At 40.0% G+C, this 20,616-nt stretch overlaps 1 protein-coding gene and 1 long non-coding RNA gene across 2 annotated transcripts; both read right to left on the bottom strand.

Moving 5' to 3' along the window:
- Nucleotides 1–1,401: 1,401 nt before the first annotated feature.
- On the bottom strand, nt 1,402–3,726 carry LOC114355648 (uncharacterized). The gene is made up of 2 exons (XR_003656126.1): nt 3,639–3,726; nt 1,402–2,532 (listed from the first exon to the last, which is right to left on the bottom strand). It is a non-coding gene; the product is annotated as an uncharacterized LOC114355648 (long non-coding RNA).
- Nucleotides 3,727–4,055: 329 nt separating this feature from the next.
- Nucleotides 4,056–20,498, bottom strand: LOC114355644 (major facilitator superfamily domain-containing protein 6). Its single transcript, XM_028308594.1, has 8 exons — nt 20,178–20,498; nt 12,031–12,176; nt 11,013–11,658; nt 10,061–10,248; nt 7,658–7,794; nt 6,634–6,749; nt 5,733–5,851; nt 4,056–4,285 (listed from the first exon to the last, which is right to left on the bottom strand). Exons 1-8 carry the CDS (start codon nt 20,239–20,241, stop codon nt 4,097–4,099), a joined length of 1,605 nt encoding a protein of 534 aa, XP_028164395.1. The 5' UTR covers nt 20,242–20,498; the 3' UTR covers nt 4,056–4,096.
- Between the last annotated feature and the right edge of the window lie 118 nt (nt 20,499–20,616).

Raw genomic sequence — 20,616 nt, forward strand, 5'->3', positions numbered from 1 at the left:
GCCTCTGCCTCTGGACGATCTAGGGGACATAGGACCATAAATAAGTCAAGTCATTATTCATTATGTGCCTATAATGCCTAATGAATAAGCTAAATTTATCAAAACTGTTGTGTAGGTGCAAATTGTAAACTAACATGCATGTATTTATTAGAATTATTACTGTATCACTTAAATCAAAGCTAGACTAAAACGAATGTTGTGTTCAGCTACAATCGGAGTGCAAATTAATTGTTAATTTTTGTTCAATGTACTTTATTTTTAAGCCATGATTTGCAATCTGTTGCTGTACCTTAATAAATAAATAAATAAATAAATAACCCTCTCTTAAATAATGTAATCTAACACAAAACGGACAGGACGTAACAAATCGCTGCATGTAACTACTAGTTGATTGAAAAAAAAAATAGAACGATAATAACCGATTAAAAACCGAAAACCGGTTTTTTTTCTTGGAAACCGAAAAAAAAATCGGTTTTTGATAAACTTTCGGTTTTGCATACCCTAGCTGAGTGTGAGTTTACATTTAATATACAAAAAATGTATGAAAATTTTAGTTTCTGAACGTTTCCGCTAGGGGCGCTGTACAATCCGTCATACATTTAATGTCATTTTTTACGCGCTCACTAGTGAGGACACTAGGCCAGTTTTGTGGGATACTGCATTACTGGATCCCTGCAGGATGTACTGGATTGCTGCCGCTGTATACGATTGCAGTGATAAAAGGCCCTAGCGCATAACTGACGGCCGATGGGGCAGCAAGGTTCTGGAATGGACGCCGCGTACCGGAAAACGCAGCGTGGGACGTCCACCCACAAGGTGGACCGACGACCTGATAAAGGTAGCGGGAAGGCGCTGGATGCAGGCCGCTGCCAACCGTGCGATGTGGAAGTCATTGGGGGAGGCCTATGTTCAGCAGTGGACGTCCTGTGGCTGAAATGATGATGATGATGATAAAAGGCCTATAACTTACCGACGCCGTCGTCCATGCCGGCCAAGCCGCCTTGTACAGTGGCGGAGTAGCCTTCAGGCGCGACGTCCATGTACTCATAAAGGAAAATAAGAAGATGGATAGACTACCAAAGAAGAAAAAGACACTCCAAAAGACCAAGAAGAAAAAGACCATTTAGAAGAAGAAGACACTTTAGAAAAAGAAGAAGATACTCGGAAGAAGAAGGCACACAGAAACTGTTGCTTTTTCTCCGTCTTCTTTCAGTGTCTTCTTCTTCTTCCGGAGTGTCTTTTCTTTTTATAAAGTGTCTTTTTCTTCTTCGTCTTTTGGAGTGTCTTTTTCTTCTTTGGTAGTGTCTTCATCTTCTTATTCTTCTGACTGAGTAAGACACTCAGAAGACGACACATAGACACTTTTTCTTCTTCGAGAGTGTCTTCTTCTGAATGTTTTCCTTTGAGTGTCTTCTTTCGAGTGCCTTATTCCGAGCATCTTCTTCTGACTGTCTTTTTCTTCTTCTGAGTGTCTTCGTCTTCTGAGTGTCTTCTTCTTCTGTCTTCTTCTTATTATTTTGGGTGATTTCTTCTTCTAATTATCTTTTTCTTATTTTTGAGTGTCTCCTTCCTCCTTTAGTGAGTGCCTTCTTCTGAGTGTCTTCTTGTATTGTAAGTATCTTCTTCTTCTGAGTGTCTTCTTATTAGTTCCCGCGTCAGCTAGACACATGACCTGATGATGATGATGATAAAAGACCTATAACTTACCGACGCCGTCGTCCATGCCGGCCACGATCCCTTGTACAGTGGCGGAGTATCCTTCAGGCGCGACGTGCGCCGCGTACCCCACTATACACGAGTAGCATAATGCGTAGGTCGGTCCTTGCATTGTGGACTGGCTGGCCTGGTGATGATGGCTTACCTACTCCATCGTCCATGAAGAAGACACTTCGAAAGAAGACTCCAAAAGAAGAAAAATAACCTCCAAAAGACGAAGAAGAAAAAGACACTTTAGAAGAAGAAAAGACACTCGAGAAGTAGAAGACACTCAGAAGACGACACATAGACACTTTTTCTTCTTCGAGAGTGTCTTCTTCTGAATGTTTTCCTTTGAGTCTTTTTTTGAGTGTCTTCTTTCGAGTGCCTTATTCCGAGCATCTCCTTCTGACTGTCTTTTTCTTCTTCTGAGTGTCTTCGTCTTCTGAGTGTCTTCTTCTTCTGTCTTCTTCTTATTATTTTGGGTGATTTCTTCTTCTAATTATCTTTTTCTTATTTTTGAGTGTCTCCTTCCTCCTTTAGTGAGTGCCTTCTTCTGAGTGTCTTCTTGTATTGTAAGTATCTTCTTCTTCTGAGTGTCTTCTTATTAGTTCCCGCGTCAGCTAGACACATGACCTGATGATGATGATGATGATGATGATGATAAAAGGCCTAAAACTTACCGACGCCGTCGTCCATGCCGGCCACGATCCCTTGTACAGTGGCGGAGTATCCTTCAGGCGCGACGTGCGCCGCGTACCCCACTATACACGAGTAGCATAATGCGTAGGTGGGTCCTTGCATTGTGGACTGGCTGGCCTGGTGATGATGGCTTACCTACTCCATCGTGGCGAACTCAGACAGAAGAATAAGATGATGAAGACACTACCAAAGACGAAGAAGAAAATGATACTTTATAAAAAGAAGAAAGAAAAAGACACTTAAGACGAAGATGACACATGAAGCAGAAGACACTGAGAAGAAAGCAAGAGAAGATACTTATAGGTATCTTGTTCTGAGTGTCTTCTTTCGAGTGTCTTCTTCTGTCTTCTTTTAGGTATCTTCTTCTGAGTGCCTTCTTCCGAGTATCTTCTTCTGACAATTTTTTTCTTCTTCTTCTGAGTGTCATCTACTTCTTCTGAGTGTCTTCTTCTTCTTCTAAGTATCTTCTTCTTCTTCTTTCTGAGTTTTCTACTTCTTGAGTGTCTTCATTTAGAGGTGTTTTCTTCTTCTTCCGGAGTATCTTCTTCTTCTTCTGAGTGTCTTCGTGTCAGTTAGAAGACACTGAGAAGAAAGCAAGAGAAGAAGATACTTAAAAACGTTTTCTTCTCCTTTTTAGAGATAAGTGTCTTCTTCTTTTTTCGGAGTGTCTTCTTCTTAGTGACTTTTTCTTCTGAGTGTCTTCTTCTTCCTCCAAAATTCTTCTGTTTCTTCTGAGTGTTTTTTTCTTCTGAGTATTTTTTTCTTCTGAGTGTCTTCTCTTCTTCTTCTTCCTCCAAATTTCTTCTTTTTCTTCTGAGTGTTTTTTTCTTCTATCTTAGTGACTTTTTATTCTTCTGAGTCTTCTATTTCTTCTAAGTGTCTTTTTCTTCTGAGTATCTTCTTCTTCTTCTGAGTGTCTTTTTTTTCTTTCTGAGTGTTTTTTTCTTCTGAGTATATTCTTCTTCTTCTGAGTGTCTTCTTGTAAGTATCTTCTTCTTCTCAGAGTCGTCTTTCGAGTTCCCGCGTCAGCTAGTCACATGACCTGATGATGATGATGATAAAAGACCTATAACTTACCGACGCCGTCGTCCATGCCGGCCACGATCCCTTGTACAGTGGCGGAGTATCCTTCCGGCGCGACGTGCGCCGCGTACCCCACTATACACGAGTAGCATAATGCGTAGGTCGGTCCTTGCATTGTGGACTGGCTGGCCTGATGATGATGGCTTACCTACTAATACCTACTCCATCGTCCATGAAGAAGACACTTCGAAAGAAGACTCCAAAAGAAGAAAAAGAACCTCCAAAAGACCAAGAAGAAAAAGACACTCTTTAGAAGAAGAAAAGACACTTTAGAAGAAGAAAAGACATCCAATAAGAAGATAACACATGAAGAAGAAAGCAAGAGAAGAAGATACTAAAAACGTTTTCTTCTTCTTCTTCTCTTTAGAGAGAGGTGTCATTCGTCTTCTGAGTAGCTTCTTCTTTAGAGTCTTCTTCCGAATGTCTTTTTCTGAGTGTCTTCTTCCATGTGTCTTCTTTCGAGTGCTTTATTCTTCTGAGTGTCTTTTTCTTCTGAGTATCTTCTTCTTCTTCTGAGTGTATTTTTTTTCTTTCTGAGTGTTCTTCTTTTTCTTCTTCTGAGTGTATTCTCCGTCTTCTTTCAGTGAGTGCTTTCTTCTGAGTGTTCCTGCGTCAGCTAGACACATGACCTGATGATGATGTGTAATGATGATGATGATGATGATGACAATGACTTACCGACGCCATCGTCCATGCCGGCCACGATCCCTTGTACAGTGGCGGAGTATCCTTCAGGCGCGACGTGCGCCGCGTACCCCACTATACAGGAATAGCATAATGCGTAAGTGGGTCCTTGCATTATAGACTGGAAGAAACACAAAAAAAGGTTTCATTTTAGCGATGTACCTGATATCCGATGGTATTTTTTGGCTCTGGTACACTTGAAATATCTTTTCGCGAAAGTGACCCTGCGCGCAAATGCTTTTAACACTTGTGGATTCGCTCAAGTGTCTTTCGCGCAGGTGTCCTAATACGTACTGTTGCTGCATAATTGATAGTAGGTAGGTACACATTAAAAAAATAAAGACCACTTTTGAGTGACTTTTGGGGTTAAAAGTGGTTTTTGACCAAGAGCGTTGAAAAGTCAGTCAAAAATTATTTCGTCTGATTTAAAATTTACCAATCAGTCAAAATTCATATAGATGACCCACGCTGAACTGTCCCACCAAACTTAATGACAGGGGGGCGCTACCATCGTTCAACTATATGGTTTCCGACATGGCAAAAATCGAAACCAGCGATCCGGTATTGACGGTGGCGCCCCACTGTCAATGTCAGGGGTAGGACAGTTCAGTATTTTGGAACTATACAAAGTTTTGATTAATAACTTCTACAATCAGTGCTGTAGACAATAATGAAAACATAAAAATATCGGTATTCCGTTACGTTACTGATCGTAACGGAATACCGATATTTTTATGTTACCGTCGAAACGATATACCGGTAAAAGTATTTATGTTTTAAACTTACAGGGTGTTAGGTAAATGGGTATATGAGCCGACACTAGCCCATGTTAACATGGTCATATAAATGGTATGGTGAAGTCAGAAAATTGATATCTTCATTTTAATTATTTTATTTTTCATACAAATCGGATTTTATAAAATTAATTTTGTATGAAAAAAAATAAAATAAAATGATGATATCAAATTTCTGACTTCACCATACCATTTATATGCCCATGTTAACATGGGCTAGTGTCCGCTCATATACCCATTTACCTAACACCCTGTATATTTTTTTAGAAAGTTGAAAAAATCGATTGCCTCATCCACCAAACCAAAGGTAGTGGGTTCGAATTCCACCGAAAGCAATACAATGTGCTCCTTTTGTTTTCCGGAAATTTTAGGGGTATGTTCTATAAATAAAAACTAGTTAAAGTCTTAGGAATATGTGTTTCTAAAAGCATATTTTTGAAGATAATGTGGATTCTAGATTTAGAAGATACCTAGTTGATTTATAGTATTATCAATCTAGTTTTTTTTTTCGAAATTGTCACCTAGTCCTTTTGTATTATGAATTATTTCAGTGAAAAATAGTACAGTTAAGTTTTTACATGGTTATTGAACTATGACGGATAATTTCGAATGAAAAAATAAGTCGAAAAAAATTAATGAATTTTACAATAAATGTAATGCCATTCCATTTTTTGAAGTGGTCTTATTAATACCCTAAAGTTCCAGGTAATCAAAAAGAGCACGTTGTATATTTTTTCGAGTTATTTTTTTTAATTTCTAAGATCATATACGTACCTCGATGAAGACCAAATGCCACGGGTGCTGTATGAGCGATATAAACACCATTCTCAGCCCATAGCACAGTAGCGAGAACGACATGGTCGGCCCGTAGCCCCAACGCTTTATTATTTTACCTGAAACGACGAAAAAAGCTGATAGATTACTTTATTATATGAATAAACTAGCTTTCCGCCAACGGCTTCGCCCGCGTGGACTCCGAAAACCCCAAATATTTTAGGGAACCCTATTTTTTCCAAAATAAAATATAGCCTATGTTACTCGTGGATAATTTAGCTTTCGAATGGTGAAAGAATTTTTAAAAACGGTCCAGTAGTTTTTGAGCCTATTCATTACAACCAAACAAACAAAGTTTTCCTCTTTATAAATTAGTGTAGATAAGGACTATTCCCACCTCTCGTTCCTGCATTTTCATTCTCCATTTGCTTGCAAATAGAGAGGGTTGTCTTTCTGCAGTGGAAAATAACGTCCGTATTCATAAACACGACTACGAGTTCTCACAGTGCGCGTGGGCGAACCGGGTGACACAGAGCTCTATTCAACGCAGTGCGTTCGATTTGCTACTTTCACTTAAGCAAGCATCATTTGTGAATACGGGTCATCCAAAAATGTTTCATCTAAAAAAAGGTCATTGCAAAGTTTTTTTTTAGCAGACTTGACCCCGTCTATTCCGGAGCCCTGGTAATCTTCTTAAAGTCTACAGTCTAATGGTTCATCTAGACTCGGGAGCTCTTTAGACCGGGGGCCCTAAATGAAAAAAAATGTAAATGAAAAAATATTTATTCAGTATCTTTAAAGTTTACATATTATTGCAAATGGCTGGGGTCTCGTTTTAATTATAATACCTGAGTTAGGAGGCCCCGCTCTTTCTTAAAATACAATAATACAAATAACTTACCCGAGAAGTAGAAAAACAGCAGTTCCCCAATGAAACTTTGCCCGGCGACCACCACGCCCTCTATGAGCTTGATCTGCGCCATGTGACCCGTCTTCTCTGCTAGCTCTTCCAAAAACCTGCGCGCGCGCACAAAATCAAAAGTGTCTGTATTTCTCTGAACTAATTAAATCTATACTTCTATACTAATATTACAAATGCGAAAGTAACTCTGTCTGTCTCTCTTTCACGCCTAAACCACTGAACCTATTTTGATGAAATTTGGCATAGATATATTTTGAGCCGGGAAACACCATAGGATAGTTTTTATCCCGGTTTTTGAAACAGGGACGCTCGCGATAAATTTTTTCTGTGACAGACAAAATTCCACGCAGGCGAAGCCGCGGGCGGAAAGCTAGTATTATTATATTATACAGGGTGGAATTTTGTAATGCCACCTGAAGGGAAAGTACTCTTAATACTGTAGATAGAAAATGTTACTCAAAGAAAACATTTCTTTATTTTTGAAAAGAAATAGAACTGCATTTAATGATTTCCAAAAATTTGCTTGCTACACTCGGGAATCGAACCAACTAAAATCTGTTAAAAATTACACTCTGTATTTTTATTGCATCGATCGTTAGGGTTAAGTATAAGGATGAAATCTCTCTAACAAACTTGATAAATGAAAGGAAAAGCATGAAATCTTAAATTATTGTAATTATTTACATAAAATTGTATGGTATGGTGGTAATTTTTTGAAAAAATTTCGAAAATCTTTGAATGCAGTTGTCTTTCTTTTCAAAAATAAAGGAATGTTTTCTTTGAGTAAAATTTTCTATCTACAGTATAAAGGGTACGTTCCCTCCAGGTGGCATTACAAAATTCCACCCAGTATAGTAGGATTGTTAAATGGTCCATTTAAATAAGGCTGCGGACCCCCATACATAATTATGCTCGCGGACCACAGGTTAAGAAACACTGCTCTGAGTATAGAGTACTATACTCACTTTAAGACTACAGACTACAGAGGCTGTTAAGAACTCACCAGAACATATAGTAAATGATGAAAGAGTCGAAGGTGCCGGCCACCACGGCGAAGACAATGAAGACCAGCACTCGTGGCATCTTCAGCACTTGGCGCAATGCCGCGCCCGAGTCTTCGGGACTGCTGAGAGCTGGCAGCTGGAATTTAAGTCATAAATATTTAACCCTTTATACAACACGGCAAGCCACTTTCTAAAGCTACGGGACTATTCCCACCTCTCGTTCCCGCCGCTGCAACTCCTGTGTGGCCAGGATCTACAGCTTGACCGCCAATAACCCAACCAGTGAAGGTCAAGTTTGTCCCGGGGGAAAGTTAATACGGCATACCCTTTATACGGCAGTGGGAATATGGTTACCACCATATTTTGAACTTCAGTTTATTTCCTTGTATATCCAAATATTATGAAAAGTTTGAACTTGTTATGGTCGTTAAAGGCTTAAAAATATGTAGTATCCAGTTTAATTTATAAAATTATATTTTTTTTAACTATACCTACTTACCCACTGTTGTTTAGGCCCAAGGGGGTATGCATGAAAATAATAATTTCAGTTAACATTAGCATTAACAGTTGGGATAATCAATAAATAAATTAGTAACAAAACGGCAAATTACTATAAAGATAAATGATCTATGTAATTGTACTGGGACACAGCAACAATCAGTTTGCAGGTTTGATGGACAATACACCTTATATCCACAGCTGTAGGGACTGTTTTAGCGTTACCTAGATACATGCAGTCAATCTGAATCTCTTAGAATGTCCAGCTGTAAATTTTACGGCATTAGAGTAATTCGCGGAACAATATTATACCCTATATTCACAGCTGTAGGATCTATTTTAGACGAGCAACTTCCCTGACCTTTTGACCTGAGTTGATGCACCTTTGTCCCCATCTAGAGGAATATACACCTTATGTCTGTAGCTAAAGGGTTCATTTTGGCATGTACTCACAGTAAGAGCCCTACAGCTGTACAGGTCCACGGCTGTAGCAGCTATGGCGACCACGAACGCCGGAGTGAAGTCCTTATACTCCCCGGCAGACACCGAGTCCACCAGCCATCCAAGTTAAAGAACAATGCACCTTATGTCCATGGCATTAAGACCTTATTAGCTTGGAGCAACTTGACTTTATGCCTTGCGATGCGCTGGAGTCCACCAACCAGCCCCCTAGTAACGCTGTGATCCCGTACCCTGCTGAATTGCACCTTATGGCCAGAGCATTAGAGTAGTTTTAAGCTTGGAGCTACAAGACTGTACCATGAGTGGACCTAGCGCTGGTTTATAGAACTCTTGGAAGAATGTGCCTTATATCCACAGCTGGAGGGCTTGTTTTAGCATTTCCTAGATACATGCAGTCAAACTGAGCCTCTTAGAGAGTCTAGCTGTAGATTTGATGGAATATACACCTTATGTCTACATCTCAAGGGTCTTTTTTATCTACAATGAGGAAGCTCTTGGCCTGCATCTCCTCACCTGATAGAAAGTGAAGGTCAAGCCGAAGGTGGAAGCGAATTTTAAGTGTACTCACAGTGAGAGCTCTATCCACAGCTGTAGAGCCTGTTTTAGCATTTCCTGGATACGTGCAGTCAATCTGGGCCTCTTAAGAGCGTCTAGTTACCAGCGCCCTAGGGTTCATAAGGATTATGCACCTTATGTCCACCGCTAAAGGGTTTTTTAAGAGTGTACTCACAGTAAGAGCCCTACAGCTGTAAAGGTCCACCGCTATAGCAGCTATGGCGACCACGAACGCCGGAGTGAAGTCCTTGTACTCCCCGGCAGACACCTAGTCTACCATCCATCCAAGTTAAAGAACAATGCACCTAATGTCCATGGCATTAGAACCTTATTAGCTTGGAGCTACTTGACTGTATGATTTGATGCGCTGGAGTCCACCAACCAGCCCCCTAGTAACGCTGTGAGCCCGTACCCAGCTGAATTGCACCTTATGGCCAGGGCATTAGAGTCGTATATGCTTGGAGCTACTAGACTATACCATGAGTAGACCTAGCGCTGGTTTCTAGAACTCGTGGAAGAATGTGCCTTATATCCACAGCTGAAGGGCCTGTTTTAGCATTTCTTGGATACGTGCAGTCAATTTGGGCCTCTTAAGAGTGTCTAGATCCCAGCGCCCTAGGGTTTATGATGGATTATGCACCTTATGTCCACCGCTAAAGGGTTTTTAAGAGTGTACTCACAGTGAGAGCCCTACAGCTGTACAGGTCCACCACTGTAGCCGCCATCTGAGTTGTTGAAAGATGCACCTTATGCATGATACCTTATATATGATGCATTTGAGTCTATAGTACCTACTCATATTTGCTTGGTGCTGCTTGACTGACTAGCTCCAAACCTCATAGAGTTGAAGGAATATACGCCTTATGTCCACAGCACAAGGTACTCACAGTGAGAGCCCTACAGCTGTAAAGGTCCACGGCTGTAGCAGCTATGGCGACCACGAACGCCGGAGTGAAGTCCTTATACTCCCCAGAAGATACTGAGTCCACCAGCCATCCACCTAGTAACGCTGTGATTCCATACCCTGCGGTACCCCATGCCCTTTGCGCCCCGTATTTTGAGCTGCGTTCGGGTCCTGAAGAAGAATATTTAAGTAGGTATCAAAATGTGATCTAAGATATCTAAATAGTAGATATTATTACTATAGTCTGGTCTGTGAGCACGTAGAATTTTGTCCAATGACCCCAAGTTACCCATCCTTATCGCTCGCGCATAATTATATTGCTATCGCGCTCGCACACTCACTGCGGGCGCCCGTCGCACAGTCGCGACAGCAATATAATTACGCGCGAGCGATAAGGATGGGTAGCTAGGGGTCATTGGACAAAATTCTACGTGCTCACAGACCGGGCTTTAGCTGTGCCCGCTTATGATTCTCAAAGCTCAAATTTGAACAGCGTGCTATGGAGAGGGCTATGCTTGGTGTTTCTTTACGAGAATAAAGGAATTTGAATTTAAGATCAAATCAGAAATGAGGAGATCCGTTAACGAAGTAAAGTCGCTGACATAACCCGACGGATTAGCAAGCTGAAGTGGCAATGGGCAGGGCACATAGTACGCAGAACTGACTGCCGATGAGGCAGCAAGGTTCTGGAGTGGAGGCCACGTACCGGAAAACGCAGCGTGAGACGTCCACCAAAAAGGTGGACCGACGACCTCATAAAGGTAGGAAGTCGTTGGATGCCGGCTGCTACCAATCGTTCATTATGGAAAACATTGGTGGTGGCCTATGTTCAGCAGAAGACGTCTTATGGCTGAAATGATGATGAATGCTCCTGCAGTGGAGACTAAATGATCCGATGATGACCCCTAAATATTTAAAAACAAAATACAACTCACCCAAAACGTCAAAGCACACAGCATCTCCAATACAATTCGCAACATTGAACGCGACTGTGCCCAAGCACATTAACACTACAAACGCCCAAAAGGACGCTGTCATGTAAAAACTCCCATCGTCACTCTTCTCCTCAACTGTCCTATGAGCCACCTTGGTTTTAGCGTATATATCCTTCGCCCCCAAACCGTCTTTGGTGTAATCCACCACTAGATGTTCATCTGAAAAATTCGACACATCCCTTCGACTCCGATTCACGGTCATATCCTCTTCAAAGCATAGAAGATTGCAGTCGATTTTCGGCACGCATGTCACCTCTCCCTGTCTCACATCGTCAAACTCCATATGGAAGAGCGAGCACGAATCATTTCTCACTGTATCGTCGACGTATAAAGTGTTTATATACGTCGAATTCGACAGGTACGCAGCAAAGTTGCTCGACGTAGAACAGTTCCAGTGACAGCTATACTTGTCTAAATAAGTGTCGTGTGTATATTTCTTGAGGTAAATAGTGTCGTTTAGGGTATATACGTATTCTAAGATGGGCGGTTCGGCGTCAGGAGGCTCTGGCATGGGTAGAAACCATAGACAACAGTACGAGCCCGTCATGATTGTTATTAGAAGCATGAAGACTAGTTTTCTGTGGGCCTGGAAAAAAAGAAAATTTAATTTTGTTAGCTAACCCTTTATGCTGTAGGTAATATAGCTAGTTCTCATCATATTTTGAACTTTATTTCCTTGTTAAGACAAAAACAATGAATTTGGACTTGTCATGCCCGTTAATAAAAAACTTTCTAGCAGAATAGAATAAAACTATCCCCACTCTTCCTGTGGATTTCGTAAAAGGCGACTGTCAGGGACAAATAATTATGCGCGTGGGTTCACCAAAACAGCATCGGCGGGGTTCGAATCCACGTTCTTCTATTAGTCTTAATCCGGCACTGACTTTAAGACCAACCCCTCTTCAGTTATTGATGTGTGACCTAGGGGTATGTGTGCAAACAAATATGATATCCTTACCGGCCAGTAATCGACCACGTATCCAAACAGCGGCTTGGCCGCTGCCCATAGCAGCGGCAGAACAGCGGTGATCAGCCCCATGACCCCTGGAGACACGCCCAGCTGGCGACCGAAGACATTCATCTGGGGCAGGAGCGGGCCCAGTGCTGGGGAGAAGATAACAAACACTCAACAAGGTTTATTACTTCTTTAACAAAGTATTAACCCAGTAATAAATAACTACAATAGCTACGTGGTCCCTTACTTTGGGCCTCATAAGAAGGCTCACCCAAAAGGCGACGCGGCGACGGTGCGAGCCGTGCTCGGAATTTCCTACAAAGAGCCTAATAATTTAATATTTATTTTGGTCCTTCGAGCCCGATAATTACATAGTACATCCCTATCTCCAACATCCAAAGAAAGAGTAGAATGAATATTCCTTAATTCCTTTCTACCTACGATATAAGAACCTACGATATAAGAAAAAAAAAAAAAGAACACCTTTTTTTATAGATATAAAGGCTTTCTGACACATTGCATAGGCGAAGTTGCAAGCTTAAGCTAGTAAACCTATAAATAATGTAATGTAATTCCACATACAAGAGACGTGGAAAATCAATTGCCCGTGAGTTAAAATAACAATTGATTTTGTACAGTTGTTAACACATACACACACATTGATGGTGCATAAGATGCAGTTTTTTTGTCCGTAACCGCAAAAGTCGCGTCAAGGTTGTAAGACGATGGAAATCTTATTTTCCTTAATGTTAAAATGGTACAGAATTATTTTTATGTTTGAGGAAAAATGTTAAGAACGTACATAAACATAATATTCTGTTCTGACTCCAATGTCGACTGCGTTATCCTAAGCAACTTTAAGTAAAAACTGAAAGAAAAAACCTAGCACAGTAATCTAGCTAGTGAACAACTTTAGTACCTAGTCGGGCTCGAGTGCCACTCCTCCCGTGGATGTCGTTAGAAAGAATAAAGCAAAAATGTTTTTGGCACCGAATTAGCATGTAATTTCCCGACATAAAAAACAGAAGGTGCCAACTCGCACCTTTAGAGGTGCGAGTTGACGAACAACCCAACCTACTTAAGACAAAATAAGGGTAATTTAGCAAATCTTCCGTTTAAATAATATAAAGTCGAATTTCTGCAGTGGAGACTAAATGACCTGATGCTGATGCATTGGAATTTATTGGTTAATGGTATCGGTCGACTCTACCCAATTTAGATGCCAACAACAGTATTTTTCTAAGCAGTTTGTCTATTATATCACTTTTGTATCTTGCGGCCATCATTTACGTTGTTAGTGCCATTTGATGATTTCTTAATTTGGACAGTAAAATTATTGGTCAAAAAAGAGTCCAGGGTAATCAAGTAGGTACGGACGGCTTGATATTCGCATTGCTGTCCCTTAGTTGCATTTTACGACATCTTTGGGAAGAGTGGAGCTGGTCATATTCTAGACGGTTAGATAAAAATAGGTATGTACAGTCGCGGAATGAAAAGGTTCGTCACCTTAGTGTCGGTTTTCGCTTGCACTAGGTACTGTAAGAGTCAAACCTGCCAACATAACAGTGCAAGAAACAGTGCTGCTAACATTTAAATAAATATGACGTTTGCTAACGAATAAGGTTTTGCTTGTTTATTTTTCTATCCCATCAGTGCAATGCAATGATGACATTGACCAATTGACAATATTTTTTTTTTATTTAAAAGAAATAATAATGGCAGGTTGAACCAAAAAGAAGGTTTTTTAGTTTATCAATCATAATCTTCTTGACAAGATAAATCGTCAAACAACTTTGATCTGAATAATTTTGAACTTTACTGACGAACAGTTAAAGATTATTTTCTCAAACTCGAGATTATTCTGTAACATAGTTTCAAAAGGTAATATGTGCTCGCGATTCGTTGAAGGAATCAATTTGAAAACTGACGAACCTTTTCATTCCGTGACTGTACCTATATTCCTGGCTTGCTAAAAATGAACAAAGTGCCTTTTTCCTGTGATGCTGATTTCGGCACGCGTTCGTGACTTCTTGTAGCCCGCGTAATAGGAAAAACATGTAATTGTATGAAATAACTAGCGGCCGCCCGCGACTTCGTACGCGTGGATCCCGCTTTACCCCCCTTCATCTATCTTACGCGGTTTAGATTTTTTCATACAAATGCTTTTTTCCCGCTAACTCCCGTTCCCGTGGGAATTTTGCATTATCCTGTTGTAACTAAGCTTTAGGTTTACTAAGGTACCTGCAATCTGCATGCCAAATTTCAAGCGTCTAACTTAAGCGGTTTAGATTTTTCATACAATAGGATTTTCCCACTATTTCCCGTTCCCGTGGGAATTTCGGGAATTCCTTTCTTAGTGCACCTCTACGGTACCTAAGCTACGTCCCTTCCAAATTTCAAGTGCCTACGTTTAGCCGTTTAGGCTGTGCGTTGGTCTGTCAGTCAGTCAGTTTCTCCTTATATGTGCCGGACGNTTATTAATCAATATTCGTCGTTTTTTTTAGTCGATCGTTTTATAATTCCCCATTAAGAATTACTCACTCAATGTTTTATTCCTAAAACCAACATCTACCAGCTGACAGAGGTAAAACCTAGCATATACTGAATTCGAATGGTAAAAGCTCGAAAAAATCGTCGTATTTTCAGAAATACTTACATTTACCAACTCATGTCGGTAAATCCTAAGACTTACACTTAAATCTTAAGATTAACCGTAGTTCGAGCTTTTACAGTAACATATATATTTAGAAGATGAAATGCGGGCAACCCGCTGCGGACCAGATCCGCACGCGTGCTGAAATCACAGGAAAAGGGCACTAACTGCTAGGAAAAATACCTTGCTGTCTATAATCTGGGTTTTAGCCATCAGTATAATATTGGCTCAAAATATAATTGCGAATTTAGTACTTTTTCGCTTGTTTGCTTTTGAGCTGTCTGTGTATGAAGACAATAAATTAATACAACGCCAAGTCATTAAGATTGTAAGCATTTATCTTTATTACCAGTTTACCACAAGCCTTGGTGATAATTTTCCTTGAGCACATGACTGTATACTTTCAGAAACATCCTTATAAACTTGCAAATTTTTATTACAGAACGAAGCTAAGATAATAGAATTGATGCCCGTTTTCACCATCAATTCCTAATTTTAAGTGACCCCTATGGGAACACATAACAGGAATTTTGTTTTCATACGGGTCACTTAAAAATTAGGGATCGAAAACGGGCACGAATCTATTATTTTAGACCAATCAAAAGATTCATAGGACAATAATTAATCTATGATGAGATTAACCTAGTTTTGAGAGATGTTTTAACAGGACTAGCGCTTGTATTTACAAACGATGCTTGCTTAAGTAACACAGCAAATCGAACGAACAGCCTTGAATAGAGCTCTGTGATTGGTTCATGTGTCACCCTGTGCGTCCACGCGCACTGTGAGACCGATTGTGATGGGGCAATTTCAGCAATTTGCAAAAATTGATAAGTAAGAAAATTAGATGACAAAAGTTCCCACATTCACCCGCCAGGGCGGCGCTGCCGTTTCTCGGTCGCAAGAATCGACCTTGACCATTGTTCGCACATGCATGTGAGTGATAACCGGTGCGTTGACCCTAGCTGTGGGAATATAAATAAATGTTTATTTACCATTGTGTTTATGTGTTTTCTTAGATCCCGGCACGCCATGTTAGAAATTAAAAAAAATTAATGATTGGGTTAAATTAATTAGTTAATTAATTAATGGGCAATAATTTGAAAGAGAGTTAAAACATGTAAACGAAAATGCAAATTCATGCCTTAAGTTGGTAAGAAATAAAGAAGGTTTAACTATACTTTTGTGCTGTTTGTTTAACAAAAGATAATAATTATAGCTAAAACAAAGCTAAAATTACTGCTATAAACTCGGTCAGATGACGTTTGTTAAACTGACATGACAATTAACAAAGTATTATCCGTGGGTACACAACAATTAAAGTACTATTGTATTAATCATTTTGTAGCATTATATTGTACAATGTTGCCGTTTTGTAATAGATTTTACAGAGCACGTTTTACGTAATAATAGATTTTATTTACATTGTGAAATTAATGAAAATCGTTCGTACTAGTATACTGTACGGAAGACAGCACATCCAGACTAAATTTATCATTGCAAAGTCGTACTAATTACAACTCTGTTAAGTTTAGCTTGTTGTGACGTCGTCTATGTATAAAACCCTACCATACAAGGATATAAGAAATACTAGGTGGTAGTAGGTACAAATTCTAAGGTATTTCCATTTATTTTCCTATTTTATTCTCCTACATCTATACTAATCTATAGTAATATTATAAATGCGAAAGTAACTCTGTCTGTCTCGCTTTCACGCCTAAACCACTGAACCGATTTTGATGAAATTTGGCAGGGAGATAGTTTAAGTCCCGAGAAAGGACAGGATAGTTTTTATCCCGGTTTTTGAAACGGACGCGCGCGATAAAGTTTTTCTGTGAGATACAAAATTCCACGCGGGCGAAGCCGCGGGCGGTAAGCTAGTTTTGTTATAAGTAAAAGTTCTTAAACCTGCCAATAGATGGCACTGTGCGGAATTAGCTCGCGCAAGGGAAATATTCCTAGTGCCCTTTATTAAAGCAATCGTGTTGTATGAGGAAGTTAATCTGTGGAACAATATACCGTTGTTTGCGTTGATGGATTATTTACGTGTACACATTGTAATTAATTATAACTCGTAATAACACCATACAGATACAGGTCTTAGCCTCAGCTGTTATCACCTTCATTTAGTGATAAGAAACATAATCATCTGTATTTACACTAATTAACAGTTTATTATGACATAATAAAGTTTTGTTTTGTCTTAATTGTGTACAATGCTGTTGAAGATAAAAAAAACTATGTTTTTGGGAGATGTACCTAACGACTATTTTTGTACCTATTTAAGAAAATATACAGCGATAACCAATGATTATAATATCATTGGCGATAACTCTGTTAACTGAGATGCTGTCTAAGATGGTACACATCTGTCCTGGAATTGCAATTCACGATCGCCTTGAAAAGGTCCGGATTAATAGTTGGGGAGTGAAGACAACAGGACTATTCCCACCTCTCGTTCCCACCGCTGCAACTCCTGTATAGCCAGGATCTACAGCTTGAACCCCAATAAAAACCAACCAAATCCCAACTAATATTATAAATGCGAAAGTAACTCTGTCTGTCTGTCTGTCTGTCTGTCTGTCTGTCTGTCTGTCTGTTACGCTTTCCCGCTTAAACCTCGCAACCGATTTTGATGAAATTTGGCATAGAGATAGTTTGAGTCCCGGGAAAGAACATAGGATAGTTTTTATCCCGGTTTTTGAAACAGGGACGCGCGCGATAAAGTTTTTCTGTGACAGACAAAATTCCACGCGGGCGAAGCCGCGGGCGGAAAGCTAGTTATTAAAATATCTTAGCGTTTAGAGTCGCTTCTCAAACTGAACGCGGCCATAACACTTGAAACTTTTGACGGGTTCATCCAGTGTCTAAGTAGCTCTGTTGGAAAAGCAGTCGCCCGGCAAGCGAAAGGTCGTAAAGGTTCGGCCAAACGACCGACCAGACTTAAATGCATTGATCGCCATCGCTGCACGCCGGCTGATCGCGTGTGATCGCGTTGGTTTGGCCGAACCTTGAGTTCGATTCCCGCCTTAGGCAGCTCGATTGTTTCAAGTTGTATATTTAAAAAAATATACCATTTATAGATGCCCTGCCCCCTGCTACCTAAATTCAATTTTCAGAGATTGAAAGTGGGCTAGATTGAAGTGTGTTTTCAAAAAAACTGTGACTTGCTTGGTATTGGTGGCAAGTACCCAATTGTAATACGGTGAGGCAGGTCCAAATGAGCCTGACCTTGAACTCGTGCCTCGATCGATCAACGAGACGTCCCCACGGGAAGCCACCGGGGATCCATCATAGCGAATAATAGCAATGTCACGCCGGTCGCACGCTCGCGCGGTAATTTATGCGATTTGGTTGGTAGTTTTTGCAAAGATGGCGCACAACGCTGCCTACTTACGTCACGTAAGTACTTTGAAGGAGGCGAAGGAACTAAACGATTTGACCTAAAACAATCTGACTTAAGTCACTTGCGCATATGTATAGCGGTAACACGGCCGCCAAGGATGTTAGGCTACCGATAGTTAGTTAGTTTTGCAGGGCAATCGAATACCGCACTTAGCCTCATGATTGGGCCATTGTGCGCGATTTGTGGTTTATCTTCCTACTCCAACCACCCCAGATCCCCCCAGAAGGCGAGCAGCCCGTCTAGGCTGCTGCAGGCCTCCTGTAGCGACGATGGTGATCGAAGAAATTGAGCCCGTTGTTCTTCCACGCTACTGCACTCCATGAGCACATGCTGCGGTGTTTCCTCTGCCTCCATGCACCCCCTGCACAGTGGGCTGTCTGTAACACCTATGTTGTGTAGGTGTAGGCTACCGATTTGAAGATGATAATTGATGGTACTAACTCATGACTTCATGAGCTATGATACTAATTGCAACCACACCCCGTGACTTGGCCCCTCCCTCAAAAATAACCCTAGATACGCCAATGCATGGCCAGTAGCCTGATACGCCCATGCTGGAGTTTGGAGAATCTTTGGCGCGCGCCCGTCTAGTAATCCCTAATACCTACCTACTTAAAAGTCTGGTTATTTAGATGCTCTGCTAAGTGAAGAACCTAAGGTTCATTGCGATTAAAAAAAGAAGAAGTAAATAGCCTGTAACCCATCAAACCTTTTAAAATCTTATGGTGTAAGTAGGCCTCAGAAGCGACGCGATATGCCGTAATGAAGTAGTCGTAGTAGTCCATAGTCCAACTTAGCTGGACTATGAACGTAAGCATCGTCACTTACGCCCGTATTCATATTACTATGAGGTCTCACAGTGCGCGTGGACGCACCGGGTGACACAAACCAATCACAGAGTTCTATTCAACGCTGTGCGTTTGATTTGCTACTTCACTTTAGCAAGCAACGTTTGTGAATACGGGCGTTAGATGCTTTGCTAAGTGAAGAACCAATAGGTTCAGTGCCATTAAAAATAGAAGAAGTAATAGCCTATTAACCTATTATCCATCAAACCTTCTAAAAACTTATGGTGTAGGTATCCTCAGAAACGGCGCGATATGCCGTCCATTCTAAAATATACGCTATTTTAATACAAATGTATTAAAATGTATTCCTGATGATGGTCGGGCTTGTTCCAAGTCTGCCTGGCAAAATCTAATTTTAATTTAAAATGTAAAGACAAACAAAGAGATCTGGAGAAACTAATAAAAGTTACCATGTACCAACACATGATACAGTCTGAAGATAAAGAAAAGATTAAGTAGATATCACATTCATTGACTGATAACTGATAAATCAGTCTGTGTATAAAACACATTATTTAAATAATAATTAACTTGTCCACAGAGTAACTAAGTAAAGGCAGTATACAAACATGCTCCAAGCACCCAATCAAAGAACTGTCAAGTTGCATGTGCAATGCAATGCACACTATATGACAAAGTTAAACTCCTCAAAATTAATCAAAAACACATTGTTTGATTAATTTTGGAGCAGGTCCAATAACAGTTAAGTTTTCCCCCAGGACAAACCTGACCTTCACTGGTTGGGTTATTGGCAGTCAAGCTGTAGATCCTGGCTACACAGGAGTTGGAGTGGTGTGTAATAGTAGACTTATAGATAGCAATTGTCCCACACTCAACAAGGAATGTGGTTTTAATTATTCAGTATATATAGCAATTAATTGAATTCAAAGAGTTGCTCAATTAAATCATCAGTTTCTTTGAATTTAGAAACATTTTTTAATCATATTGGCGGATTAATTTATCGTCAAATGAGATTGTGTATAAATTATCTAATTGTTAAACTACTTATTAAATAAACAGTAAACTTTATTATGTAAAAGTTAGTCAATTAGTCTTAATTAAATAGTAGGTATTTTGTTCGATCAAATAAAACCGCACGAACGAGTTATTCGTTAATGAAATTAAATTAAATACCTAATATGAAACTAATTAAATATGTAGCTACTAAGATATTAAATTGATAATGATGATGAATTTTAAAGTTGTTAAAAATAGTGTATGGGTATTTAAATTAACATCTTACCTGCGAAAAAGAAGAAGAAGTGGGCCTTGATGGGCAGAAGCCCTCTGTCGATCTTGAATTTCATTGTTTTAGCACAAATTAATAAAGTTTTGCTACCAAGTTCTATACAATTTCAGGTCATCTAAAAATTAGAGTAAGCACTTTTGAACACGTATTATTTCGGGGTCACCGTCCGCTCACAAACATTACACACTCGTCTCGCCACTTTCCAATCGCGTTGTGTATAAAATTAAAACGCCCAAGGCAAGGCAAGTTTATCGCTTGCGAACTATTTATTTAATTACATTGTTTCAAACGAGAACGACATGACAGAAAAGCAGCGTCAAGCTGTCAAAACAAAGTTTTTTTTTTAATTGTAGTGTTGTATCCGTGTTTGTAGTCTATAATCGAATAATAAGCGTATTGTAGATGGCGCTCGCATAGTTGGTTCCCGTTCCTC

The sequence above is a fragment of the Ostrinia furnacalis genome, unplaced genomic scaffold (genome assembly GCF_004193835.3).
Source record: "Ostrinia furnacalis isolate ACB-3 unplaced genomic scaffold, ASM419383v2 OfSCF0207, whole genome shotgun sequence".
NCBI lineage: Eukaryota > Metazoa > Arthropoda > Insecta > Lepidoptera > Crambidae > Ostrinia > Ostrinia furnacalis.